Here is a 27,829-nt window from a genome sequence, read left to right on the forward strand (position 1 = left end):
ATCCCAGCATTTTGGGAGACCAAAGTGGGCGAATCACAAGGTCAGGAGTTCGAGACCAGCCCGGCCAACATGGTGAAACCCCGTTTCTACTAAAGATACAAAACATCAGCCAGGCATGGTGGCACATGCCTGTAATCCCAGCTACTTGGGAGGCTGAGGCAGGAGAATGGCTTGAACCTGAAAGGCAGAGGTTGCAGTGAGCTGAGATTACGGCATTGCACTCCAGCCTGGACAACAGGGCAAGACTCCATCTCAAAAAAAAAAAAGAAAAGAAAACTCAATGGATACACAAGAATGTGATCTGATCTAAAAGGGCTCCTGTGGAGAAGGAACAGAAGCAGACTTCTTTGTAGTTCCAAGGGGCAGACCCAGGATTTAGGTGGAAATTGGAGAGAGGCAGCTCTCGTCTCAGTTGAAGGAAGCCTTCCAAGCAGCGAGCTGCCTAAATACGGATTGGGCTGTGAATCTTCTGTCACTGAGAATGTCTGCTGTGGGCAGTGAGGCCACTTGGGAGGAAGACTGAAGAGGGGTTTCAAGTGTCAGATTGGGCCTTGGAAGACGTAACCACTAGGGTCCCTTCCAGCTCTGAGTTTTGGCATCCTGTGATGTGTGTAGTTGCATTTCCTCTCTTTTATTTTGGAGAAAAGATGAATTTGTTGATTCTTTCCCGATGTCTTGGCTATGAAAACAAATGGGATGACTTTATTGAAGACCATCACATAGTACAGCTCAGTGTCAATGCTTTTAAGAAGGTGCAGACCATTCTTGGGTCAGGGCAACAGAATTGGTGATGTTTTCATTTCAGGCTCACCAGGAGGACAGATAACTTTATCTATCTATTGGTTATAGTAGTTCAAGGGTTCCTGGCAAGAGCCGACTCATCAGGATGAGAACATGAAAGGAATATGATGACAAACAAGCTTTCAGAAGGAGTTTAGGGACTTAGACGAGTTCTAAATTTCAGGTTAAGGTCCTATCTATGGCCATCCATGGGGCTGGAGCTGCGGAATGGAGACTAAGACCAGTGGAGTCAAAGAGGTGTTGTTTATGGATGTTGAGGGTAGGTGAAGATAGTGGTGGGAGGTCTCGAGGAAGGGGGAATCTGCCAGGAGGAATGGCTGCATTTCACTCACAGTATGAGAGGATTGGCTTGGGCAGATAATGTGGAATTCTGAGGAGATGCTGTGGTAGGATGGTGTGGTGAGCAATGGCATGGAATTGTGCAGACCCCATGCCTGGCCCAGAAAGGCCCGGGCAGAGGACAGAGGTGTGCTTTCTACTGGGGAGTGCATCAGGGACCCATGCCTGGAAGACTGCTGAAAGTAGTAGAGTCTCGTGGTTACGAGCACAAGCTTCAGAAGCACCTGCTTGTGACTTTGCAACCTATTATGTTAGTTTTGAGCTCACGTAATCTCTTGGGAGATTGTGGTAATAAAAGTGAACGTAGGCTTACCTCTGGAGTCTATGTGATTTTTCCTTTATTCCTAGCTTTGAGAACACTGGTTACCATCACATCTCAAACAAACATGAGCTTTTCTTCCCTTGTGTACAAAGTTATTATTTCCAACCTACTTGGCTTTACCACTGCTTTATCCTCAGTTTTCTCATATGTAACATGGGGATAATAACAATACTTGTGTTGGCTGGGCACGGTGGCTCATGCCTGTAATCCCAGTGCTTTGGGAGGCCGAGACGGGCGGATCACGAGGTCAGGAGATCGAGACCATCCTGGCTAACACGGTGAAACCCCGTCTCTACTGAAAATACAAAAAATTAGCCAGGCGTGGTGGCGGGTGCCTGTAGTCCCAGCTACTCGGGAGGCTGAGGCAGGAGAATGGCGTGAACCCGGGAGGCGGAGGCGTAGTTTGCAGTGAGCCGAGATTGCGCCACTGCACTTCAGCCTAGGCGACAGAGTGAGACTGCGTCTCAAAACAACAACAACAACAACAACAGCAACTTGTGTTGTAGATGGTTATACTGATTAAACGAGATGCACATAAAGAGGTTTGGCAGAGAGTTCAGCCCATAGTAGGTACTCCAAATGTTCCTTTATTATCATTGTTATTATTATTAGGGAGCGTTCTGCCACATCAGAGGTTCTGCAGGGCAGAGAGTCAGGGTCATGGTGGGAAAGGGATCAGGAAAGCACAGGTGGGGAGGGCTGGGTCGGGCAGGAAAGGAGTTGGAGAGGAGGCAGGAGGGAGTTTGCTCAAGGAGACAGAGTGGCTAAGAATGGTCTTGGTGGGAGGGATGAGACACAGACCAGAAGGCCTTATCTGACCTGCAGTGATGCAGCATTTGCGCTGGGGAGTTGCTGGGAACTTTTTCTTCCCCAGGCTTTCTCTGTTTTTACTGTTTGCTTGGCTACAGATTACACAGGCAAATAAGCCCAGGCTTCCAGGGAAATATTCCATTAAAGCAATCAAAATAACAATTTGTATCACTTTTAGAGCTTCTGCCTGAGGAGCTAAGAAATCTTTGTACTAAATTATTAATTCTGGGTTGTACTGCAAGGATTTTCCCCTACAAACAAACAATTTAATATTTCCTTTTTGGTGCAACAGAGGACGAGTTCTCCGGTCTCCTGGATCTGCCTCAAAAGGAGGGAGGAGGTATTTAACCCAGACTGTGATACTTCTAAGGAAACTGCCTAACAGAATGTGTCACGTCCTTCTCGAAAGAAGGGATGGACTGCCAACCTTGGTAACCTTGTTCTCAGGGACACGTGCCACTCCCACTTATGGTCGGGCTGCACCTGTGCCGGCCACATGACAAGGCGGTAAAAGCCAGGGCTCTGGAACCCCTAGTCCTGGAACCTGGCATGCATAACTGCTGGTTGTGTAATTGGGACAGTTTGCTTCCCCTCACTTAGCCTTGGTTTCTCCATCCACAAGAGGAGGGTGGCCATGCCAATATGCTGGCACAGAGCTGGTGTGAGGCTCCCGTGTGTCTCCAAAGTCTTGGACAGCACCTGGCACATGAGAGACATTCAAAGAATGTTATTTTTTATCATTTACATTCTCAGGGAATGTCTCAATGATATAGAAAGGCTCTGCCTTTCACAAGGGGCAATGGGGGTGGGGTGCACAGAGAGTGGGTAAGGAAGAGGGTGCCAGGTAGGGAAGTGGAAACAGGAAGAAGAGAAGGAACAAAAGCATGGAGGCATATGTATATGTGTTCAGTCTGGGAAAGGGAGAGTAGTTTCAGGTGGCCAAATTGTGAGGTGTGGTGGGGATATGGGTGATGGTTTTGGAAATTCTATTAAAAAATGTATGTATATGTTCACACACACATGTACGCACAAATATAATATAATGAAACATGATATAATATGTAATAGATTAATGTAATATCTGGACAGTGCGTATCCTTAAACACCTTCACTTGAGGTCATTTGAGACTAGCCTAGGAAACATAGCGAGACCCTGTCTCTACAAAAAAACTAAAAGTTAACCAGGTGTGATAGCCACTTGGGAGGCTGAGGTGGGAGGATCACTTGAACCCAGGAGTTCAAGGCTGTAGTGAGCCATGATCGTGCCACTAGACTCCAGCCTGGGTGACAGAGTGAGACCCTGACTTTAAAAAAATGAAAAATAAATAAACAAATGAATACATAAAATTTGAGGAAGCTGAGGAAATGGCACTTGATCCAAAGCAAGGTTTAAAATTTTTACATTGCATTAGCCTGACAGGACATTTATGGTAGGTTTGGAGCCACAGTGTAATTTTTCGTGTCTCTTAAACATCAGGCTTGTCACTTTGGGTGTTGGAGGATGAAGATCAGTGGTGGGCCTGAAGGTGCTGCCTCTGGAGTTGCTGGGAAGGGGAACGTTGCTTCCCTATGGGACACCATTTTAGGAATAGGCATATTCATTTATATGGGTTCCTCTGAACAAATTCATTCGTTAATAGAATCTGGATGTCAAATTATAGCACATGGAATAAATCTGGAGAAATCCTATGATACATGTGCCCTGGGGGCAGCACTACTCATTCTCTTGCTGTTATCCTTTTTCTGGGCTTCTGATCCTGTTCAGAATGGGTTTTTGGGATTTGGAAAAAGTAACCACTTCCCTCCTGTTTTGGCCCTGGGCATGATTGAGTTATCATTTTACACTGTGGCTTGGGGGTTAGGAGCTAAGGAGCAGGAAGTGGCCATGGGGCTTTCCAATTTGGTTGGGCCCTGCCTGCTGGTGGTTGGCAAAGAAGTTGCCTCCAGTGTCTCCTGGGGATGCTTCCCAGCTAGCTCACCTGTGGATTTTAAGTAACTCAAAATGGACTTAAACTGCAAAGGGGCCCGGTGACTGTAACCTATCTGTAGCATGTAGTTTTCCCTTCCATTACTGGTAGTCAGAAAGCTGCATCTATGCTATGGGCAAAACAACTCAGACATGTTCACACATGGCCTTGAGAGACGAACCTCTCATTGCTTTGGAGAAGCTTAGCTACAGGAAAATCTTACAGGACAACTGAAATTGGCCATTAGATCCCCTCATAGGCAGATTTGAGGTCAAAATCTCCAGATGTTTCAACTTGATGGATGTGGCCCAGGTTTTGGCTGGTTCTGGGGAATCTTATTTTCCAGTACTACACACTGACGTCAACTGCTTGGGTTTCTCTAGATCTCTGACTGGTTCCCATGAAGAGTTCTCTGATTTAAAAATTCAAGCTGTCCATCTGTGCACTGGGAGAAACACACGGAAATGCTCGAGGCAGCGCTGCTTGGCATTGCAGAGTTCGTGAAGCTCAGGGGCAGCTGGGCCATGGCCCCTCTGCGAGCCTCAGGGAGTCACTTCCTGATGGAGCACTGCATCCTGATGGAGCACTCCTCAGGAGTCACTTCCTATGGAGCACTACATCCTGATGGAGCACTCCTCAGGGGGTCGCTTCCTGATGGAGCACTGCAGAGTTTCCTGCATGCTATTCCTTTAGGGGGAGGTCTATGTGTGCATCTTGGTGTAGAGAATTCAAAGCTGAACACTTTCTAGTCCCTGACCATGCTGCTTTGTAACAATACAGTGCAAATAATGTGCCAGGCACTGATCTGGGCACTTTGCCTGTATTAACTCAAGTTCTCTCAACATCCCTATGAGGTGGAGACTTTATTTTAATTTTACAGAAAAGGAAACTGAAGAACAAAATAGTTGAGTAACCTTTCCAAGGCCTGCAGCTGGTAAGTTGTGCTGCTGGGATTTGAAGAGCAGCTTCTCTATTTCATTCAAAGAGTGGCCCAAACAATTGGACCGGCTGATCCAATTTGCCAGAAACAATGGCTGTGGATCAAGCATTCTAAAATAATAGTTACTATTTTTAGGATCTGCTTCTTGTGTTAAACAGATTTATAAATGGCAATGCCCTTCGATAGGTTACTTGATTTGGTTATCTTGGCGTAGATTTCATCTTGGAAGGTACGGGTGCAGTGGCTTACACCTGTTATCCCAGCGCTTTGGGAGGCCAACGTGGAAAGATCACTTGAACCCAGGAGTTTGAGACAGCCTGGGTAACATAGTAAGACCTCATCCCTACAAAAAATTGAAAAATTAGCTGGGTATGGTGGCGCATGCCTGTAGTCTCGGCTACTAGGGAGGCTGAGGCAGGAGGACTGATTGAGTCCAGGAAGTGGAGGCTGCACTGAGTCATGATTGTGCCACTGTACTCCAGCCCTTCCTGGGTGAGAAAGTGAGAGCCTGTCTCAAACAAACAAACAAAAAATTTTAAAAAAGACAGTTGTCCAAAGGGAGTTCTGTTTTTTACCATAAAGATAGGCATGTGGCTGTACCTGTCCCAAATATCTTCCAGTTCATAGCCCTTGTGACTGTGTTATAGAGAGAGGAACTTTGGCATCTCTGTCATCTGTAGATCTGTGCGCTGGAGATCTGTGATTCTTCCTAAAGCAGTCTTCTGAGGGGATTCCTGTCCCTGTCTGTGGGTAGTTGCAAGGCTCACTCTGTGTGGCTTCAGGCCTGGGTTCCTGTCAGGTCACTGAGTTTTCACATGAGGGTGGTCAGTGCCACTCCCAGCTTGGTCTGTGTTTAACTATGGGCACAGAGCAGCATTTCTCCTGTTCCCAGTTAGAAATAAAAATGCCTGGAGAACATTTAATTTATGTGCCTTTCATTTATTTTAAAATCATTCCCGGATAAAGCCATTCAATTGGGTAACTGACCCACCAGTATGGTCCCCTTAGAGTTACTTATACTAAAGCCATTTGGGGACACCCTAAGAAATCACGTTTGGAAACCACCCCTGGATCTGAAGCGCATTGGGCGCTTTCTCAGCTTGCTCTTTAGGGGTCTTGGGGAGAAATTCCGCCTGGTTTGAGAGTTAGTCGGAGACCCTCTGAGTAGTGGGTGGTCTGCATCTCATGGACTCTGTGAGGTCGTGAACCAGCTTCCCTTCTCCAGCTGGCAGTGAGGAGGGCCACATGCAGTCCTTCCTGGAGTGAGTTTAAAAGCCTCCAGCCTCATCTCCCGGCTTTGAGGGTGTGAAGAGCATGGTGGTTGAGAGTAGGCACTAGGGCCAGGCTGTCTGGGTGCCGTCCCGGCTCCATCAGCTACCAGTTACACCGTTTGGGCAGGTTACTTGGCCTTGCTAAGTCACAGTTTCTTCATCTATAAAATGGAGATAATGAGTACTTGCCTTATAGGGCTGTTAGAGGTTTCAATAAGGTTCCTATGACATGTGGTACATGTTGACATGAGCATGTCCTATGCGTTTGTTGTTGGGTCCAATTATTATTACTTTTTAATCAACTTTTATATTTTCGAGACAGAGTCTCTTTTTGTCACCCAGGCTGGAGTGCAGTGGTGCAATCATAGTTCATTGTAACCTTGAACTCCAGAGCACAAGCAATCCTCCTGCCTCAGCCTTCTCAGTAGGTGCGACTACAGGTGTGCACCAGTGTACCTGGCTAATTTTTTTATTTTTGTAGGGATGTGGTCTTGCTATGTTGTCCAGGCTGGTCTCGAACTCCTGGCCTCCAGTGATCCTCCTGCCTCAGCCTCCCAAATCCCTGAGATTACAGGTGTGAGCCACTGAGCCCAGCTCTAGTCACTTATTATTGGGTCCATTTTATGTTCTCCCTTTTTCTGTCCGTTCTTCCCTCCATACCTCCATATATTTTTTGCATCCTTGTGAGCTGCTTACATCTTTTCTGGAAAGTAGTGAGGTATGAAAAAATGAGTGAACTAATACAATTAATGAATATAACAACGGCTAATAGGTGTAGGTTCTTTGGAACCTATGCCTATTCTTCTCAAAGTCTTCCATGTGTCTTTTCTGATTTTATTATGAAAATTCTCTTGTAACATTAATTTACCCAAAATTCTTACACAACGATCCTTAGGCCTTCTTTTCTGGTATTAAGCAGTTTGCAAAGATGTAGCGCTGTGTGTGTGTGTGTGTGTGTGTGTGTGAATGTTGAACTAATCCGCAAATCCTCAGCAATATCTTTAGGAGAACTGAAGTTAGCTTTATTGTACCGTGAAGTAAGATCAGCTTTATTGTACCGTGAAGTTCCGATTTTCGAAAGTAACGTGGGGTATGTAAAATTCCAGTCTCATGTCCTGGAGGCCAAGCGTAGCCATTTGAAAAGAGGAATAGGAAAGAATGGGAAACAGATTGGAGCCACCAACTATGGGATGTTAAGAGCCAGCCAGGTAGGCACTAATGAGATTTGGGGACCTCAGACTCCCCCTCTTTGCCTGGGTTCCCCCCTTGGCTTGCACCCACCTCAAGGCAATGTCCCTGGGGAGGCAAACTTGGTGAACACATAAGTCAAGGTGATTCTGGTCATGTCACAGGGAATGGGAAGAAAAGAATGTGAAGCGGTGGAGGTGGGTGGTGGTGGGACTGAGATGGAGAATATATGGATTTGGCAGCACTAGGGTGGGCCTGCATTGGAGGAGGGTAAGCACAAGGACCTAGCAGGCCCTGGGTGGGGAAGCTGAGGGCTGGGGGCAGAGAAGGAGACCTGGAATACAAGGGTCAGTGGGTGTTACGCTCCATAGTTAAAGGCAGAGGCACTTGCAGCCATGTAGGGTAGCGTCAGCTGTGCTGAAGGCCGTTGCCCAGCCACCAAGCCCTGCCCTTTCATATCACTGCTCCTCCTGGGCTCACTCTCTTGCAGGAAAAAGCTGGGCTCCACAACCTCTAGCAACTCCTCTGCTAAAAGCTTGCTTCCAACATCATCACTTGTAGCTGCATAATCTAGGTTAAAATTTTATTAATTGCATGATCATGGGAAACTCACTTCATCTCTTTGTGCCTCAGTTTCTGCATCTGCAAAAAGGAAGAAAAATGAGAACCACACCCCTCTGGTAGAAGCAGAACGAAGCCCAATATGAAAGCTATGTCAGCAGCTGAGCATGACTCTTCCAACAGAGCAGGGACTTGCAGACGTCCGACCCATGGGTCCCCCTCAAGCCCATCTAGCACATGGAGGGGGACTCTGTGTGTAAAAGTGCTGTGAAATTACCTGACTACTTTCACATCTGTAGCCTTGTTTGATCGCTATGAACGCTTCTGTGATATGAAGGCAGGCAGATGCTATGATTCCCATTTTGCCTGTGAAACAAGTATAAGCCAGGGAAACACAATTTCTTTGCTCTTCCTAACTCCAAGTGTTGCTTTTCCTGAGACCTGGGCTCTGATTTGAGGCCTCCTGTCTTACAACAGTGTCCTCCTGAGCAAGTCTTTCCCCATCAGCTTCCATCTGAAAATTGAGGGGATAGAAATGGGGACACCACAAATCCCTTTCAACTCAGATGCTACCTAGACCTATGGGCCTGACCTAGGAGGCCTGGGTCCTTTCCCTGAGCCGAGGAGAGGGTCAGGCTCCGGGACACGAAGGTGGGCACACGAGTTCATGTTTCAGCCATCAGCTGCCTGGGCACACTGCCAGGGTATTAAATGAGATAATGAGATAACATGTGCAAAGTGACTAGCACTTGATGGAGCGTTGCTATCATTATTTTTACTACGGCTATTATTCTTCAGGAAGCAGAAGTGAGTTCAAGTACAAGCTCTTTTTCTTACTAGCTGTGTGATTGGAAAGGGTCTGTCTTGGGAGGTACCCTGTGCACTCCTGCATCATCCAGCGAGCCTGGCACGTGTCTCATGTCCTGGAGGCCAGGTGTAACCATTTCTCCATCTCAGTCCCAGCCCCATCCCCACCTCCACCGCTTCATATTCTTTTCTTCCCATTCTCTGTGACGTGGCCAGAATCACCTTGACTTGTGGGTCCACCAAGTTTGCCTCCTCAGGGGCATTGCCTTGATGTGGGTGCAGGCCAAGGAGGGATCCCAGGCAGAGAAGGGGAGTCTGAGGTCTCCAGATCCTCCCCAGTGCCTACCCGACTGGCTCCTAGTATCTCACAGGTGGTGGCTCCAATCTGTTTTCTGTTCTTTCCTATCTCTCATTTTAAATGGTTATGCTTGGCCTCCAGGGCATGAGCTGGAGCCAGGACAGGGGACTCACACCAGGCACACTGGGTGATGCATGGGTGCACAGGGTACCCCTCAAGACGGACGTTCTCAAATCACACAGCTAGTAAGAGGCAAAGCTTGTATTTGGACTCACTTCTGCTGCTTCCTGAGGAATAACAGCGGTAGTAAAAGAGTAGATAGCAAAGCTCTGTCAAGTGCTGGTCACTTGGCACACATTATCTCATTTAATTCTCAGAGCAACTCTGTAAGGGAAAGACTATTATGAGGTGTGTTCCACAGGTAGGCAGCTGAGGTACAAAGGGGCGAGGCCGGCGGTCTGTGATGGGTGGTGCTGGGGTTCTAACCCAGCTGTGTTTGCTTCCTGAGCCTGCTGGTTTAGCCGCTGTGCAGGCCACGCCCTTGTACCCTAATCTGTGCTTTCTCTTACCCTACAGCTGCCTTCCTATATGGTTTAGCGTTTACTGGGCATTTTCACTCTGTTGCTCACCAGCAGCAGTTCAAGCGCTTCTGGGCCAGTCCCTGCCTTCATTCCCCCTTGTGCCTGGGCCTCTGTCTATCCCACTTAACCTGTTTTCAGGGCTGTAATTATCCACTCTCTACCTGGGCCCAGAATCTTCTCCTCTCATTGCGTTTCTTGAGGATATTTTCCGAGTACCTGCCGGGTGCCAGGCGCTGCTCTAGGTACCTGGAGATTCAGCAGAGAACGAAGCAGATGAAAATCACTGCTCTTGTGGAGCTTCTAGTCCCCTGGACAGAGATAGTTTCTGACCCTGAGGCCTGGGTCCCTCTCCAGACCCAAATTTGATTCTCCCCAGTGCTATGCGCTGAGAGCCCTGCCTTCTCCTGCTTGCTGTTCCTGGGACAGCAGCACATCCTGGCGTCCACTTCTAGAGGGCCTGTTTTCCCCTGGAGACCTGACCTCCTCCTCCAGGCGCCCTGGGGATGTGGTTGTGGGCTCAGGGCAGGTCCCAGGGCTGCTCCTGGGGGTCGTGTGCACAGGCACGTGATTTACCGTGCCTCACCGCGCCACATGTCTTTAAAATTACAGTGCCCATTTCCTGCTGAAATAATTTCCACAAAGAGTGGCTCCTATTACCGCAAGAGGCGTGCAGACGTCATGATTTATTATTATTTATGGTCCCAAGGCCTTGTTTATGCAAGACGGGTTAGGTGCGTGCGATAGAAATGCCATTATGCAAATGACATTGAATGTCCTTACTGCGCCTAAATAATTTTTGTGTTGGACGATTAAACCTCATCTGTTATTGATATGGGCTGCAGTCGGGCCATTACAGAGTCCCAACAGTACTTACTCCCAGTAATGGGAAAATTGAGAGAGAGAGACCAACGCAATTGCCTCAAGTGGGCCGTGATGGTCTGGAAGGAGTAGAACATCTCCGAGGCTGAGCAGGGGAGCCTCACTCCTCAGGATAAATAAGGAAGGCAGCGCCGGGCAATAAATTAAGCCCTGGCTGGAGTGGGTGCCTTGCAGGATTTGCAGCCTTCCAGCCCTGTGATTTAGCTATTTGATTTAGCCAGGGGACTAGGCAGCCCCAGCCCGAGTTCCAGTGAGGGCTCGCTTGGAGGGGAGGGTGACAGGAGGAGGGTGGCCACGATGACGCTGGGCATCCAATCTGCTGCGCCCACACGACGCCAGCATGCACCCGCCCGTGAGCGCTCTCTCACTCTCTCTCTCTTTCTCTTGCTCTTTCTCTCTCTCCCTCTCTTTTTTTTTTTTGACACAGCTGTGAAGTCCCATTTTGATCAGTGTTGATAGCTTATGAATTCCAAAATTGACAAAATTTACAGAAAAATGAGGATAATCCATCTTCCTTAGCAGCCTGTCAGGAGCTGGCCATACTTCATAATCTCCAATTACAGATGCTATTTTCCGACATTTACATGCAGATATTAGAACCAAATGAAAATGAGAAACAAAGAGGGAATGGAAATGCAGCTATTTATATGTATAAAAGACAAACAGGTAAATTCAAGACATTTAGATTGGATATGGGGTCCCTTTAGGAGGCTGGAAAGAGACAGCCTTGAGCACGTGGGGTTTCAGAACAAAATGGCAAGACACGTGGTCTCGGCAGGCCTACCTGGGGTCTGGTGGTTTGGGTTAAAAATGGGTCAGCCCTGCCCAAATGGCTAAGGATGCTTGACTGGGGATGGGGACACGTAGGGCATCCCCCAGGGCTTTAAGGGTCTCTGAGGATCACCCACAGCGCATAATGAGCAGTAAAATCCACACATATTTCACGAAAGGGCCAGTTTAGAACCTTCCATACTTATTTTAAGAAAGAAAGGGTGCTGGGGCAACTACCATTGGAGCTTTTTCTCCAGGGCAAATTTCAAAAAGTTGGCCCTTTCTGGTGACAGAATGTACACACTCCCGCTGAGAAGGGGACTCAGGAATGGGCTGCTGCTTGTCAGAAAGGCCCTGGCCAGGTGCATAGGGAGTTGCACCAATAAACTTTTAAAATGGGATATAAATAATAAAATTAATGGGGAGAGAAGGAGTTCTGATATATGGATCATCCGCTTCCTTCTCGAGGCTAATCTGGCAGAGAGAGGAGGGTCTGGGAGGAGGCTTTGTAATGAAAATGTTCTTCCCATAAAATTGAAGGGAGAACAGCCTTGTTGCCCTCGCAGCTGTATGTGGCACTGGCTTCTGGAAAGCTGGGGATATTAATTAGCACTGCTTTGGATTAAACTCTCCCAACCATGTCGGATGGTGCGATTTTTCTCTTTGTGAGCTTGACAGAGGGTGGCAGGAAGGATCCTGCCTGGGTTTTCCCAGCCTACTGTTATTACTGAACTTTTATTTGGGGATAAAACCTCTTCCTTTCCTGGAAATAAAAATGAGATATTCCAGGGTTTTCCAGGGCAATTGGGCAAAGAGAGGCTGTTTTGTTGGACCAGGCAGAGGAGGTGGAGACGGTTGGATGGGGAGATGTGAACATCTCAGTTGCTTTTGGCTTGAAAGCTTTTGTTTGTGTGAAGCCTATTTCTAGCCAGCAGTTTTATGTTATTTGAGGTTTGATTTGTGGGAAAGAGGTGAAGGAAATAAAATCAGGAGTTTAAATTAATGTATGTGTGTGTGTGAGGAAGAAGAAATTATTAAAAAATCCAACTCAGACCAAGCCTTTAGACATGTGTTTGTTTACATGTCTAGCCTCAAGGCAAATGGCTTGCTTGTCTAAGTAAATTATAGTATTAGCACAAAAAATGATTATATGCTTTGTTTCTAGGTATGAAATGCAAGATTCATGGAATTAACACATAACCGCAAAATGCAAATATATTTCCTTAATTAAAAGCAGAGGCTCTTAAGTAACGTTAACCCTGATAAAAAGGCATATAAGCAGAAACACCATCGTCACTGTGCTAGTTTTGTCTAGATTGTTAACATTAGCTAAAATTTGGGCTTATGCATCATAGCCAAATCCTAAGCCTAGTGTCTCCTTCCTTTAGTTTCTGATCTTTCTAGAAGCCAGAATATCACCTTCAGTAAAGAACAGAGAGGGCTTGAACTAAGCAAACAGTCAGATGCCTGGTTTTTCCTTAATGGCGCTAACAGTGCCACATGTTACTGTTTATTTCTCTATTGTTTTGCACTAATGTTAAGATGAATTGCTAATGTTGGCATTAAACGGGAGCACCGCTGTCCTCTGAGTTGACAGTGTAGGAGCTTTCTGTCTAAACGAGGAGAATAAAGGATGAAGTTAAGGAAATCTGCGGCTAAACCTATCTGGAAACCTTTTCCGTAGGAGGTCATTCTTCAGCCAGGATTTGAAGGGGCAGATAGACAAGAACTGGAGGAGAGAAAGGGAGAGGACGCCCAGCAGGTAAAACACGGCCATGTCAAATGTGCAGAGTCAGGTGGGTTGTCTAAAGAGGTCACCAAACACAGGAAGATGAGCCTGGCCTAGCAGGTGGTGTCCCCGTCAGGGCTCCGGTGCATCCTGGAGCAGTTTACAATCAGCGTAAAGAACGCAGGCTTTGGAGTCAGACAGAAACTGAGTTTAAACCCCCACTCTACAACTTACTCAACTTCTCTCAAACTCAGTGTTCTCATCTGCAACTTGACGGGATTAGTAACAGTGGCAGAGGGGGCTTAGAATGGTGTTTCAGAGCTTGGACTTTGGAGTCGCACTGCTGGGGGGTGAATTGGACACATTATTTTGGCACCCCGTGTCTCATTTTCATCATCTGTAAAGGGAGGGTAGTAATACTTACCCTGCAAGGTTGTTGCAAAGATTAAATGAATTATTAATAATACATTATAACACCTAGAACAGTACCTGGTACACAGTAAGCATCCAGTCAATGCAAGTTATTCAGCCTCTTAGTAAAGGTGTGTGAGGGTCTAGGGAGAGCTGGTAGAGCCTTCTGAATGGCAAACCAGGGAGTCTGAATTCACCATGAGAGGCCTGGCCTTCGCAGCCTTCCCTTTCTGGTAGTTCCTTTGCACAGTTTCTGCTTGGCTCTAGGAATCCTTGGTGACCAAGAGGGCGCTCCCTCCTGAGGCTAGCTGGTATGGCTTTGCAGAGCATCACGTGTTAGGAAGTTCCTTCTGACAGAGAGTGGAAGGGCAGAGAGGTGGCCTTTGGCCTGAGGAGTGTGTGTGTGCATGTGTGTGCATGTGTGTGTGCGTGTGTGCATGTGTGTGTGTGCATGCAGGTTCCCACATGGCCAGAGGTGGTGGTGGTGGGGAGGGGCATCCAGGCTCACCTCCCTGTCCCCACCCTGCCACCCTATTGATCTGGCTGTGCAGAGGGAAGTTTTCTCTTTTCATTTCTTTATGCCCCAACATAACCTCTATCTTCCTTGTAGCTGGGAAGTCATGCCAAAGAATGTGAACTATGAGGATCTTGGGGTGCTCCCTCTCCTCCCATTCCAGGTACTTGAAGATGGGGATCCTCCCTTTGTACCCCTCATTCAGGCCCCTTTGTGGCCAAGAGTCCTGTACTCCCTTGGAGGTAATGGCCTCCCTTCCCATTGCTAGCCATGTAGTGGGAAGGGCAGCTGGGCCCCATCATGGACGGCCTGGAAGAAGCCTGTGGAACTTGGCCACCTGGAGATGGAGCTTTGTCCCTGGAACTTTCCTTCCCTTTGTCCACATCAGGCTCTGGAGCTGCTCATGACCCAGCCAGGCAGAGCTGTGGCAGGTGCAGAGGTTCCCCAGACAGGGAGTCCCCATCCCCCTTCCCCACAGGAGTCAGCGCTACTGGGATCTTCTTGTTTAGGAGGCTTTGACTACTGGGTCCTGGGCCACTGGGTCCCAATTCTCATTCTCCAGAAGTGAAGCTTTGTGCTGTAAGCCTTGTCAGGATAACCTTTCTGTCCATGTATTTGGGAAGACCTATAAGCTTGCAAATAGCACACTGGTTATTTGCAAGGGAAGGAGAAAATACCTAATCACTTTCCATTTCTAATGAACTTAGAGTGAGCCCTGACTTGACTATGAGAACAGTATGAATCAGTCAGGTTTTAGGCTACCAGGAAAGCAGAGGCAAGCGTCATACACCCCAGTCTGACAGCATGTCCGGTGGAGGAGTGGAGGCCCTGGGGCCCCGTGCTGGATCCAGGCAGGGAGGGCACTGGCACCTGTAGGACCTCTGTTGGAACTGGAGTTCCAGCGAGCACACCTAGGACCAATGTAGGGAGACCAGCATTTAGCACTTTCTCACACCGGAGTTGTGTGGCTGCCTCGGAAAGTAGTGAGTTCCCATCACTGGAGATACCCATTTGGTGGATTTCAAGTGCCAGGTAAAGATAAGCCTACAGCACTCCTGAGTTCCATTAGGCCCTGAGATTTGGGGCTTACTAAAATTCTGTAAGAGGACAGGGGAAGAAAAGGGCCTTCTGATTAGTCATTGCTGAAAAGTTGCTCTCAGACAGAAGTTACAATGTCTGACTTTGGTGGCCTCTCTGGACTTCCCCTGCTGGTACCCACCACCACTTGGGAACTTGTCTGGGTGTGTGCCTGAGGGGTGCCTGGAAGGCTGTAAACAGAACAGGGGGGAGATGAGTCACTTAAACTTTATAGATCTCTTATTGGAAGCCCCTCAATTCTGCTGCAAATCTTTTTTTTGTTTTTTTCTTTTTCTTTTTTTTGGAGATGGAGTTTCGCTCTTGTTGCCCAGGCTGGAGTGCAATGGCGCAATCTCCGCTCACCACAACCTCCGCCTCCCGGGTTCAAGCGATTCTCCTGCCTCAGCCTCCCGAGTAGCTGGGATTATAGGCATGTGCCACCACGTCTGGCTAATTTTGTATTTTTAGTAGACATGGGGTTTCTCCATGTTAGTCAGGCTGGTCTCAAACTCACAACCTCAGGTGATCTGCCCACCTCGGCCTCCCAAAGGTCTGGGATTACAGGCGTGAGCCACCGTGCCTGGCCTGCTGCAAACCATTTTGACCCAGGCCATGAGCACAGTTCTGAAGAAACAAATGACTAAAGAGCGTGTTTGGCCCATGTCCGTGGCAACCTCTGATGAATAAAAGCACCTTGACATCACTCATCCTCTCAGTGACCCTGGGAAGCACCTCTGGCACTGTTGGAAGAGCCAGGTCATGGTACCTGTCCCAGTTCATTTGGTTCCACAGGCATTTATGTCACATCTATTCAGAGCTGGGCGCTGGGCCAGAAGCTGCTGCCACAAAGATGAGGGAGACACAGTCTCATCCTTATGAAGCTCACACTCTAGCTGGGGGATGACGTCCCTAAACAGTTAAATGTATAATGCAGAATAATAAGTGCTGTGGCAGAAAGAAGCACACTCAGCTGTTTTAGGAACACAGAGAAGGGGAAATCAGTGAGGGCTTCCTGGAAGAGGAAGGCCCTTCAACATCCTTTGTAGTCCTTCCCCCTAGTTAGTATTAATGGTAGCACTTTGTAGATTGTGGAGTACTTTTGCAAGCATCATTCAATTAAACATTTCATTTTGAGATAATTGTAGATTCATATGCAGTTGTAAGAAATAATACAGAGGGCTCCTATACACCTGTTACTGAGTTTCCCTCCACAATAACATCTTGTAAAACTATAGTACAATAAATTGACACTTAGTGACATTGAGTCAAGATACAGATTATTTCTACCACTGCAAGGATTCATCCTGTTGCTTTTTCAGTAGACATTTTCAAAGTATTTATTTATGAGTCTGGCACTGGGGACTCAAAAACTGAAACGCAAAAGGCCTGCCCTCCAGGGTTTTATTCCGATCTCCCCTCTGGGTTTCCTCACAACTTGTGAGGTAGGTCACATCCCCCTTACAAATGAGAAAAGGTGCCAAGAGTGAGAGGTGCCCGGCCTAGTTTCACACAGCACAGAGTTGGCCGTGTCAGGCTTGAAGTCTGTCCTCCTGGCCCCAGGCCTGGTGGAATTCCTCAGCCACGCTGCCTCCCCTGGTGGCTGTCAGGCCTCTGGATTGGGGACCTGGGGTCAAACGGGCAACATCTTCACCATCCCACAGAGGGAACCTAAGCCCTTCCTGGGGTCATATCAAGGAGAACCCCATTCCACAGAGTGAGGACCCCATCTTGGTGGGCACAGACTTTAGTGAACCAGAAGGGCCCCAATGGATTTGGTCCATCTCCTTCATGACAGATGAAGTCACTGAGGCCTGGCAAGGGGAGGGTCTGGCCCCGGTTGCATGGGAGTCCAGGGCAGAGCCAGGTCTCCAGGTCCCCTGCCAGCCCATCAGATCTATTGTAATCGAGGCAGAACTACTGCTTAACATACACTTCACCAGGTGGAGTTTTGTGTATCTAGATTTAAAGAATGTAGGGAATTCCTCCTTGCAGATTCAGCCCTCTTTCCCCAGCTGGAGGAGGATTGTGGGTGTGTGGCCAGGGCCCTTCACGGAGGAGTGTCTGAGCTGTACCTTCAGGGGTGGCAGTGAAGGCCCCTCCAACTCTAACTCTGCTTCTGGATAGGGGACCAGTGCTGCAAACGGGGTCGGCAGCAGGGCTCCCCTCTCTGTGCTCTAGTTCTGCATCTGTCCACATCCCAGGACTCCCGGGGCACCACGGACCTGCAAGGACTTTGCAAACTGGAAAGTGCTAGGCAGTCAAGAGGACTTAGACTTCTTGTGTTTGGAACTTTGGCATGATGCAGGGATGATGGCCTTCAAGGAGCAGGGCAGGGCACCAGGAAGAGGAGGCGAGAGAGCAAGCTCCTGGCTGTCCTTGGCCTCTTGTGTTCTCTCATTATTCCACAGGTATTTGTCGAATGGCTGATGAGCGGTGACAGGCGGTGCCATGAGTCAAATATGTGTTGTTTTACTTTATTTATTTTAACTGTGGAGACTTCCTTTTTTTTCTTCTTCTTCTTCTTTCTTTTTTTTTTTTTGGGGACAGGGTCTCCCTCTGTCACCCAGACTGGAGTGCAGTGGTGCGATCTTGGCTCACTGCAAGCTCCGCCTCCGGGGTTCAAGCAATTCTCCCACTTCAGCCTCCTGAGTAACTGGGATTACAGATGCCCACTACCACAGCCTGACTAATTTTTGTATTTTTAGTAGAGGTGGGGTTTCACCATATTGGTCAGGCTGGTCTCGAACTCCTAACCTCAGGTACTCCACCTACCTCAGCCTCCCAAAGTGCTGGAATTACAGGTGTGAGCCACCATGCCCAGCCATAATTATGGAGACTTTCAAAGTAGACTTGGAATAATTTAATCAGCCTCCAAGCACCCCTCCCCGAGATTCAACTCATGACAGTTGTTGCACTGACATCCTTCACGCCACACACTCCACTTGTCTTTTAATGGCTTTGTTGAAATATAATTTTTATATCATAAAATTCACTCATTGTAAGTGCATGAGTCAATAGTTTTTAGTAGGTTTAAGGAGTTATGCCATTATCGCCACAGTTTGGTTTTAGAATAGTTTCATCACTCCAGAAAGATCCCTCATGCTGGTCTAAAGTTAATCCCTGATCCCACCCCCTTCTCCAGCCAATCATGGATCTGTGCTCTGCACCTGTAGATTTGCCACTTCTAGCATTTCTATGGACTATCCTTTATGTCTGGACTTTTTCACCTGGCATAATGCTTTTGAGGTTCATCCATGTTGTAACATGTATCAGCACTCCACTCCTTTTCACTGTTGAATAGTATTCCATTGTGTAGATATACCACATTTTATTAAATGCACTTTATTTTTCAACAAACTTCAGACATTATGTCACTTCACCTGTAAATATTCTAGAAAGAATCTTTAAAAGACACGATCTTTTATTAATTTATTTATTTGAGACAAGGTCGCCCAGACTGGAGTGCAGTGGTGTGATCAAGGCTCACTGTAGCCTCAACCTCCTGGGCTCAAGTGATCCTCCTGCCTCATTTTCCAAAATAGCTGGGACTACAGGTGCATGCCACTATGCTCAGCTAATTTTTAATTTTTTTGTGGAGATGGGGTCTTTTTATGTTGCCCAGGCTGGTCTCAAACTCCTGGCCTCAAGCAATCCTCCTGCCTCAGCCTCCCAAAATGCTTGAATTACTGGTGTGAATCACAGTACCTAGCCAGACAAGACCTTTTAAAAAGCATAACCACACCATTTTCACATCCACAAAGTTAGCACACCCTTTCATGTCATCAAATACCCAATTGGTGCTCACATTTCCAATTGTTTCATTATATGTTATGATTTTTTTTTTTTTTTGAGACAGAGTCTCACTCTGTTGCCCAGGCTAGAATGCAGTGGCTTGATCTCAGCTCAGCACAGCCTTCGCCTCCCGGGTTCAAGCAGTTCTCCTGCCTCAGCCTCCCGAGTAGCTGGGATTACAGGCACACGCCACTACGGCCAGCTAATTTTTTAATTTGCAGTAGAGATGGGGTTTCACTGTGTTGGCCAGGCTGATCTCGAACTCCTGACCTCAGGTGATCTGCCTTCCTCAGCCTCCCAAAGTGCTGTAATTAAAGTCGTGAGCCACCGTGGCTGGCCATGTTTTTTTGTTTTTTTGTTTTTTGTTTTTTTTAAATTATTTCTTTTACAGTTTGTTTGAATCAGGGTCCACATTGTGACTTATTGATTTGTCTCTAAGCCTCCTTTAACCTATAGGTTCATCATCTCTCTGTTCTTGATTTGCCATTCATTTGTTGAAGAGGGACTCTAGACTTTGTCATGTGGCCAGTGATAGAGGCAAAGAGCATCAGCAGTGGAAGAAGACTTAGAAATCCTCCAGTGAAAGTCCTCAGACAGGTGGGGAAGCAGAGGCCAGTGAAAGGAGGGGCTTGGAGACCCCTCTGCCTGCTTGGCTTCAGTCCCTGGAGCCAGGCCCCAGAGACACGTCTCACCCACTCCAGCTTCTGTCCTCCCTCCGGGTAGATGTAGAGGTGGGCAGGTGTCTGGTCCTTCAGAATGGGAGTGGTTGGCCTGGCTCTGGCCCAGCTCCCAAGGGACACCTGTGGCCTGGCAGTGAGGCTACAGGAGCCCAGCAGGTGATGCGGAGGCCTCCTGGCCCCAGGTGGCCATCTGAGGTGACCAGCCCTGCAGCCTTGCCCCATGCGCTGCCCCCCTTCGCGCTGCCCTCCTTCTCACGTGTCTGTGTTTCTTTTCTCCTCCATGCTATGGCAGTGGTGCCCCATGCTGATGAGACAATACTTGGTGCAGCCCCGGGCAGTCCTTTTCCAGGTAATTTCCTAGGGACCCACGTGATGCCCAGTGCACGCTCTCCTGGGGCATGTGCCTCCTTGAGTCCCTGCTAGAATTCCTGAACCTCTCATATTGCTTAGTTTCCAAAGTGCTGTCCCTGTCCTTATCCCTCAGATTCTCATGATTGTCGAGGTAGGCAGGCAGCTAGGGACTAGAATTAATATTTCATTTTACTCATGGTGAAAGTGAGGTTCACAGAAGTGGCCCAGCTCACCTATAGCCACACAAGTTAGAAAGGGGCAGAGCTGGGACAAGAACCTTGTGTTATCACTCCTAGTTCAGTCTTTTTTCCACCACTGGGTCTAAGGTTATCAACGATGCAGTTAAAAATGAACTAAGGGCCAGGTGCAGTGGCTCATACCTGTAATCCCAGCACTTTGGGAGGTTGAGGTGGGTGGATCACTTGAACTCAGGAGTTCAAGACCAGCCTGAGCAACATGGTGAAACCCCATCTCTACAAAAAATTAAATAATTAGCTGCTGTGCCTGTCGTCCCATCTACTCGGGAGGCTGAGGTGGGAGAATCGCTTGGGCCTGGGAGGTTGAGGCAGCAGTGAGCCATGATTGTGACACTGCACTCCAGCCTGGGTGAGAGAGCAAGACCTTGTCTCAAAAAAAAAAAAAAAAAAAAAAATCAACTAAGGATGTCCATCCCTATCCCTGTACCTCAGTTTTTCGATGATGGGAAAGATGACCCTGACTGTCCTTCTATTATAGTTCTGATGTTTGAGAGGACAAGCTGTTCCATCATCTGGAGCATGGTGTCTGTGAGGATGGTCCACACACCTTGGGCTGGTGGTCTTGACCTTGAGGTCTTATAAGAGTCTGTGGTGGCTGGGCGTGGTGTCTCATGCCTGTAAATCCCAGCACCTTGGGAGGCTGAGGCGAGTGGATCACCTGAAGTCAGAAGTTCGAGACCAACCTGACCAACATGGTGAAACCCCGTCTCTACTCAAAATACAAAAATTAGCTAGGTGTGGTGGCGGGTGCCTGTGATCCCAGCTACTCAGGAGGTTGAGACAGGAGAATCACTTGAACCAGGGAGGTGGAAGTTGTAGTGAGCAGAGATTGCACCATTTCACTCCAGCCTGGGCAACAGAGCGAGACTTTGTTTCAAAAAGAAAAAGATTCTGTGGCAGCAGGCAGAGGAAGTTTTATCCCAATTGGTTGCATTGCAGTAGGAAACTGTGAATTGCTGACTTCAGTTCATTTCTGTTCCGGGGTCATAGTCAAGGACAGCACCGGGGGCCCTGATGAAGAGGGAGAAGAAGCCTAAAATGACATCCTAAGAAAGAACCCCAAGGGCTCAGAAAAGTAGGAAATGTAGAACACAGCTGTTGCCTGTGATTCTCAGGGGCTGGGGTTGGGGGGTGACAATGTACCCAAGTATGTAGGTGCACCAACACACTTACACATCTGTGACTGTGTGCATACCTCTGCACCCCACCACTCAGCCTTTGGCTTCCAAAAAACTATGAGAAATGGAAGTAGAATGCCATTGTTACCAGGCAAAGAGGCACCAGGAATGCCTTTCCTCTTCTCTTTCTTTCTCTTTCTCTCTCTCATTCTCCTTCCTTCCTTCCTTCCTTCCTTCCTTCCTTCCTTCCTTCCTTCCTTCCTTCCTTCCTTCCTTCCTTCCTTCCTTCCTTCCTTCCTTCCTATCTTTCTTTTTCTGTCAGTTCAGCTTTCCCAGCCTTCACTTTTACAAAGAACTTGAGGTGGCCTGCAAAATAAGCAATTATGTGTATCTAAGTTAAGTTTGGGAAAAAAGCTCAGAAATTACGTAGAAAAAAGGGGAAGATCATTGTACCAGGAGCCAGCAATGAAGTGGCTTTGGTGGTTGAACACTGAATTTGACCGAGTTTCCTGGCAGTCAAAGCAAAAAAAGATATGCAGTGGTTTCCAGTGTTCTTGTTGTTAGTCAGAGGCAGATTCATAACTCACCAGTGGAAAACTTTACTGGTGCTGAATTGTAGGAGGGATTGACAAGGAATCTGAATATTCTAGTGGGCAGTGTCTCCAGAGGTTTTAAACAATTTTCTTTTATGGCTGTTTTCTTTTTTTGCCTCATAAAAGTGTTGAATGCCTGATATTCCATCAGAGACTGGTGAAAAAGCACCACGCAGGGGCTTTAACATGTTGGGCAGGGATGTGGCTTTCTGGTGACCTGACTTGATGTGGAGTAGAGGTGGAAGGAGGGCAGGGGATGTTAGCGTATCACTTAGTGCTCTTATTCAAACACTTCCCAGTTAATTTTTGAATGTTGTAGCTCATAACATGCTACTGGACCATTATTCATTTATTCATTCATTCATTCATTCAACAAGCACTTAGGGGGCACTAGGGATATTCCATGTTCCACACTCTCAAGGCAACCTGGAGGAGATAGACAAACAGCCACTCTACATTGTGATAATGGAGGTCTGTACAAAAACCCACCAAGTATGGAAGCATAGACAAGGGAGAGACTGTTTCTTTGCAGGAGTGTGGAGCTCAGGAATGGCTTCACCAAGGAGGTGACATGTGAACTGGGTCTTGTGGATAATGTAAGAGTTATCTAAGTGACAAAGTGAGATGGGCCCTCCAGGTGGAGGTAGGACAGTATCTGCAATGGCTGAGGAACTGTGGTGTAGCAATGTTTCAGGGAACCCAAGAGATTGGGGAGAATGCAGTTGCCTTTAAAAATCACAGACACCACATCACCTAAGTGATGGACTTAGGGAACAATTAAGCACCAAAACTAAATGACAGCTTCCCCTGGCTCATGTGGGAGCAGAGTAAGAACTGAGGGAATCCCGTCAAAGAAGAGAGGCTGGGCTCTGGGCAAGCCCTGCAAGGTGGTGATGGTGAAAGGCACAGATGGCTGGGTGCAGTGGCTCATGCCTATAATCCCAGCACTTTGGGAGGCTGAGGCAGGCGGATCACTTGAGGCCAGAAGTTCAAGACCAGCCTGGCCAACATGGCAAAACCCTGTCTCTACTAAAAATACAAAAAATTAACCGGGTGTGGTGGTGTGCACCTGTAATCCCAGCTACTTGGGAGGCTGAGACAGGAGAATGGCTTCAACCCAGGCATCAGAGGTTGCAGTGAGCCAAGATTGTGCCACTGCACACCAGCCTGGGTGACAGAGCAAGACTTTGTCTCAAAAAAAAAGAAAAGGAAAGGCACAGATGGTGAAGTGCAGCTAAGGACTCGTTTCTGAGTGTCCCGCCATCCCCCAGGGCCTGGCTTATAGGAAGGTTTGCTTTGCTTTCTGGTAGCCAATGGTGGTTGGACGCCTGGATTTTCAGACCTCCCACTGCATGCATAACATAAGTTGAAGATTTCTTGTCTTAAAAAGATGATCCAAACCCAATGTTTGAAGTGGCTGGATGAGCTTTGTTTGATACTGAATTTGTTGACTAAAACAAAAATCAAATAGCAAAACAAACCTCTTCCATCTGGAAATTAAATATGTTAAGAGGCAGGATATATCCCTGTTGACCACCCTTTTTGCGGTTCTCTTAAACCCAGGTTGGCTCTGCTTTCTTGGGGGAAATAAAGGCTTTCCCTTGCAGACCCAGCAGCCCAGCCCATGTCAAAGAGAAGAGGCTGAGGTCTAGGAATGGGCCAAGCCCCAGGGTGGGCTGGGGAGGGGCGCAGGGATGCTAACTCTTGGCTGGGGTGCTGCCTGGCCTTAGGAAGAGCACTCCTTCCTTGGTTCACCATTCATTGTGCAAGCCCTTCACAATCGAGTTCCAGCAAGTCTACCATTCCATCTTTCCCCTTTACACTTGCACACCCTCTAACTATTGCATGTGCCTGTTTCTGGGACACTCCTGTCCTATTACCTCTGAGCCTGCCTTCGGCTGTTCTCAGTCTTGAGAGTTAGGGATTGTTCAGCCCCAGGTTAAATACAGCCTGCATCAAGAAACCCTTCCTGACCACTTCACACCCCATATATATTAATGACTCTGTGCTTTTGTCCCTCTTGGATGGAATTTCTTGGGGTTTGGGGTGAGGGTTAAAGAGTGTGTCTGGTCTTCACACATCATATTGCACAAAACAGGGCTCAGTAAAGGTTGAATGAATGCATGCCCACTATGCTCAGGCCTTCACTAGGGTATTCGGGAACACAGAGAGGAGGGAGGAACTGGGACCTATCCCTGGGGACCCAGAAACTCTAGAAGATGCCATCTAGGAAAAGACCCTTGTCAGAGACATTTTGACCTGCTGTCTTTGCACACAGCAATGAGCTGAAGGAGTTGATTCTGGTGAGTGGAATTCTAAATTCATGCCCACTTCATTCTCAGAAAATTAGGAGGCTAATGCCGTGACCAAGTCTCATTCTACAGAAGAAGAAGTCTAGACAGCAACGTTTTTCCAATAGCTCCTGCTGCACGGAATGAAGGCAGTATTTTCCAAACTTTGCTGGCTGCGACCTATAGCAAGAAATACATCTTAATCTCTACCTCATACACACATACCCACTGACATGGGAAACAAAGATTCACAAAACAGGACTTATCCTTTCTATGTGGGAGACTCTTTGATTTTTTTTTTTTCAATTTCATTTATAAAAATGTTGGGACCAGCAAGTTGATTTCACTGTGTTTTAATGGATCAGGTACTCACAGTATAAAAATCATTAGGGTCATTGTCAAGGTTTTGGAGTCAGAGGGACCCAGGTTTGAATCCTGGTTTGGGCACCTAGAAGCTGTATGAACTTAGGCAAGTCATTCCTGCTGTATCATAAAATCCTCAGTTTCTTCATCTGTAAAATGGGGATGTCATAGAGCCTGCTTCAAGGGGTGACTGTGAGGATTAAATGGGATAGTACAGCTAAAGCTCCTGGTACAGAGTGAACACTCAATGAGTGTGAGATTTTGATGCAATTGTGGTTGTTACTGTTCTGGCACCACTTGGCGGGGCAAGCAGAATGAGGGTGGGACTCACACTCCTGCGGAATGGTGGTCAGGAAAGACTTCTTGGAGAAGGAGGCACTGAGACAGGGCAGCAGGATGACTGGGTCCCACCACTATCCCCACAGTGAGCAGGAACCCCGTGTGAGCATCCCAGGCCAGAAAAGGCACTCCTCCTTCCACGAAGGGCAGACTTCTTCCCAAGGATTTTTGACTGGACCTAGAGCTGACCACGTTAGATGCCTTTGCCTTCCACATTTAGGTCTCTAATCCACCTGGAATTGATTTTTGTGTCTGGTGTAAAGATCCAATTTCTTTTTTCCCCCCCGTTTCTGAATGGATAACCAGTTACCCCTGCTCTGTTTATTAAAAAGTCCATCCTTTCCTGCTGATTTGTACACCATCTCCTTCATATATCACGGTTCCATATGTGCACGGATCAGGGTCTGGACTGGATTCTGTTTCATTGGTCTATTTATCTACCCCTGTGCCAATACCACCCTGTCTTAATTACTGTAGCTCTATAGTGATTCCTGATGCTTGGTAAGCCTGTCCCCCTGGCCTTGTTCTCCCTTAGAAGGACCTGGGCTTGCTTTGGGCCTGTGCTCTTCTCGACATGTTTCAGAACCAGCCTTTGATGGATGAGGATCGAAGAGCCCTGGGGAACTCTGGACATGCTGTCCTCAGCACCAATCATCTAGAGCCTGGGCCTGAGGCACCTCCTCAACTCCCTGCTGCCATCACCCCTAGTTGAAACTTTAGCTGCCCAGGAAGTAATCTCTGATTTGAAGGGAAAGACACCAGGAATGTGCCTGGGTCTGAGCCCCTTCTGCCTGCCGCGTGCCCGGTGGCTCCTTTGGTTTCCCTCCCAGTGGCTCAGTCATCGTCATTTTGCTCAGGGTGCCTGCAGCTCCTTCCAGAAGACTGCTTGCTTCCGTGTCCCTGCCTGACAAGGACCTACCCCTGGACCAACATGGATGTGTCCTTCATCAGCAATGCCAGAGTCCTGGAGGAAGACTCCCCACATCAAATCTTCACATGGACAAAAAAATTTGTTGGCTTAAATGTTTGCAAATTCCCTTCCTTCCTTCCTTCCTTCCTTCCTTCCTTCCTTCCTTCCTTCCTTCCTTCCTTCCTTCCTTCCTTCCTTCTTTCCTTCCTTCTTTCCTTTCTTCCGTCCTTCCTTCCCTCCTTCCTTCCTTCCTTCCTTCCTTCTCTTTCTTTCTTTTTTTGACAGAGTCTTGCTCCGTCACCCAAGCTGGAGTACAGTGGCATGATCAGGGCTCACTGCAGCCTTGATCTCCTGGGCTCAGTCAGTCTTCCCGACTCAGCTTCCTGAGTAGCTGGGACTATAGGTGAAAGCCACTACACCTGGCTAATTTTTGTATTTTTTGTGGAGACAGGGTTTCGCCATGTTTCCCAAGGTGGTCTTGAACTCCTGGGCTCAAACAATCCACCTGCTTTGGCCTCCCAAAATGTTGGGATTACATGCATGAGCCACTGCACCCAGTCACATATACTTTCTTTACCTGAAAATAGGCCCTGGGGTGGGGTGGGAGGAAGAGACTTGTCACTCGTGCTTATAATTTAGTCTATCCTTCAGTTGAAAGATCCAGGTTGGTGCCTTTGCTGCCTTCTCTGGAGACCATTCTGACAATGGCTTGGATGACAAGGAAATGACTCATTGCAAACTCTGATTTCATGAAATGGCTTAAAGAAAGGAGCATGATTCATGGGCTAAATACACATGGTTGCTGTGGCTTGCTAAATTAGATATGTGCACCCCGTGGTTTTCAGCATACAGGTGTTTACCTGCTTCCAGAATTCAAAAACACTTGCCAAATGGTGGCTCAGTTGGTTTGACATATTGGATTAGGGTGGGAATTCATGGTGACCCACCCCAACTGGTATTCTTCCCTGTTGATGGTGGGTGAAGCCCTCCTCCCCTTGAGCCTCAGTTTATTCATCTGTGAAATGAGGATTTGGACTGGATGATCTCCCAGATTCCTCTTAACGCTTGTTTCTGTGATTCTACCTTTGTGGTTTAAGAGCACAGAAATCAGAAACCATTCTTTCCATTCTCTTGGCAAGAAGACAGTTATTTCTGCCTTGCTTTTGGTTATGGACCCTCTATCCCTGCACTAAGGAGTGTGGGGTCTCTGGCCGACTGGAGCTGGGAGAGGGCAACATGAAGGCCAGAGGGAGCAAAGTTTGGATTCTCGTGAAGTTGCACTGAGTCCTGCCCACCTCCTCTCCTGGGAAGATTGTTGATTCTGGACAACTGTCTTGTTCCACCAAGCTGACTCTGCCTTTTCAACACTGGAGGTGTTCATGAGCCCCTGTGGGCCTTGGCACAGGCATGGACTAATCTGGCTTGGTGGCTGAGCTCAGAACGTGGAGTTGGCATTTGACTAAGATACTGTGGAGTCTTGGTGCTGAGACATCTCTGTTTCTTCTTTCAGACCACAGAGTATTCAGCCATGGCCTCGCTGGCTGGTGGGCTGGACGACATGAAGGCCAATCTGGCCAGCCCCACGCCTGCTGACATCGGGAGCAGTGTGCCAGGCCCGCAGTCCTACCCCATTGTGACAGGTGAGGGCACCTGGGGCGTGGGGGATGAGTGAGGGAGGAAGAGAGAGAGAGGAGTGTATGGTGGGAAGAGTGGCTTCTTGGTGTGTTTGGATGTGATTGGCCAATTTTGTTTTAACGAGGTTATAAGGTCTGGTAACAGGTCAGATGCTAGGGCCAGGGTTGCAGCTGTGATGAGACATGGCTGGATATGGTTCAAACAAAGCCAGGGAGAACAAATGCCAAATGGACT

At 47.7% G+C, this 27,829-nt stretch overlaps 1 protein-coding gene across 5 annotated transcripts in view; it reads left to right on the forward strand.

Annotated features, from left to right (window-relative positions):
• PAX5 (paired box 5) overlaps nucleotides 1-27,829 on the forward strand; it is a 199,846-nt gene that overhangs the window by 83,071 nt on the left and 88,946 nt on the right. For all 5 annotated transcript variants that reach the window (XM_010369966.2, XM_030919315.1, XM_030919312.1 and 2 more), the window contains one exon: nucleotides 27,471-27,600. In XM_010369966.2, the coding sequence (XP_010368268.1) occupies nucleotides 27,471-27,600 (130 nt within the window). The remainder of the gene's footprint in view (nucleotides 1-27,470; nucleotides 27,601-27,829) is intronic.

Source organism: Rhinopithecus roxellana, chromosome 16, assembly GCF_007565055.1.
Source record: "Rhinopithecus roxellana isolate Shanxi Qingling chromosome 16, ASM756505v1, whole genome shotgun sequence".
Taxonomy (NCBI): Eukaryota; Metazoa; Chordata; class Mammalia; order Primates; family Cercopithecidae; genus Rhinopithecus; species Rhinopithecus roxellana.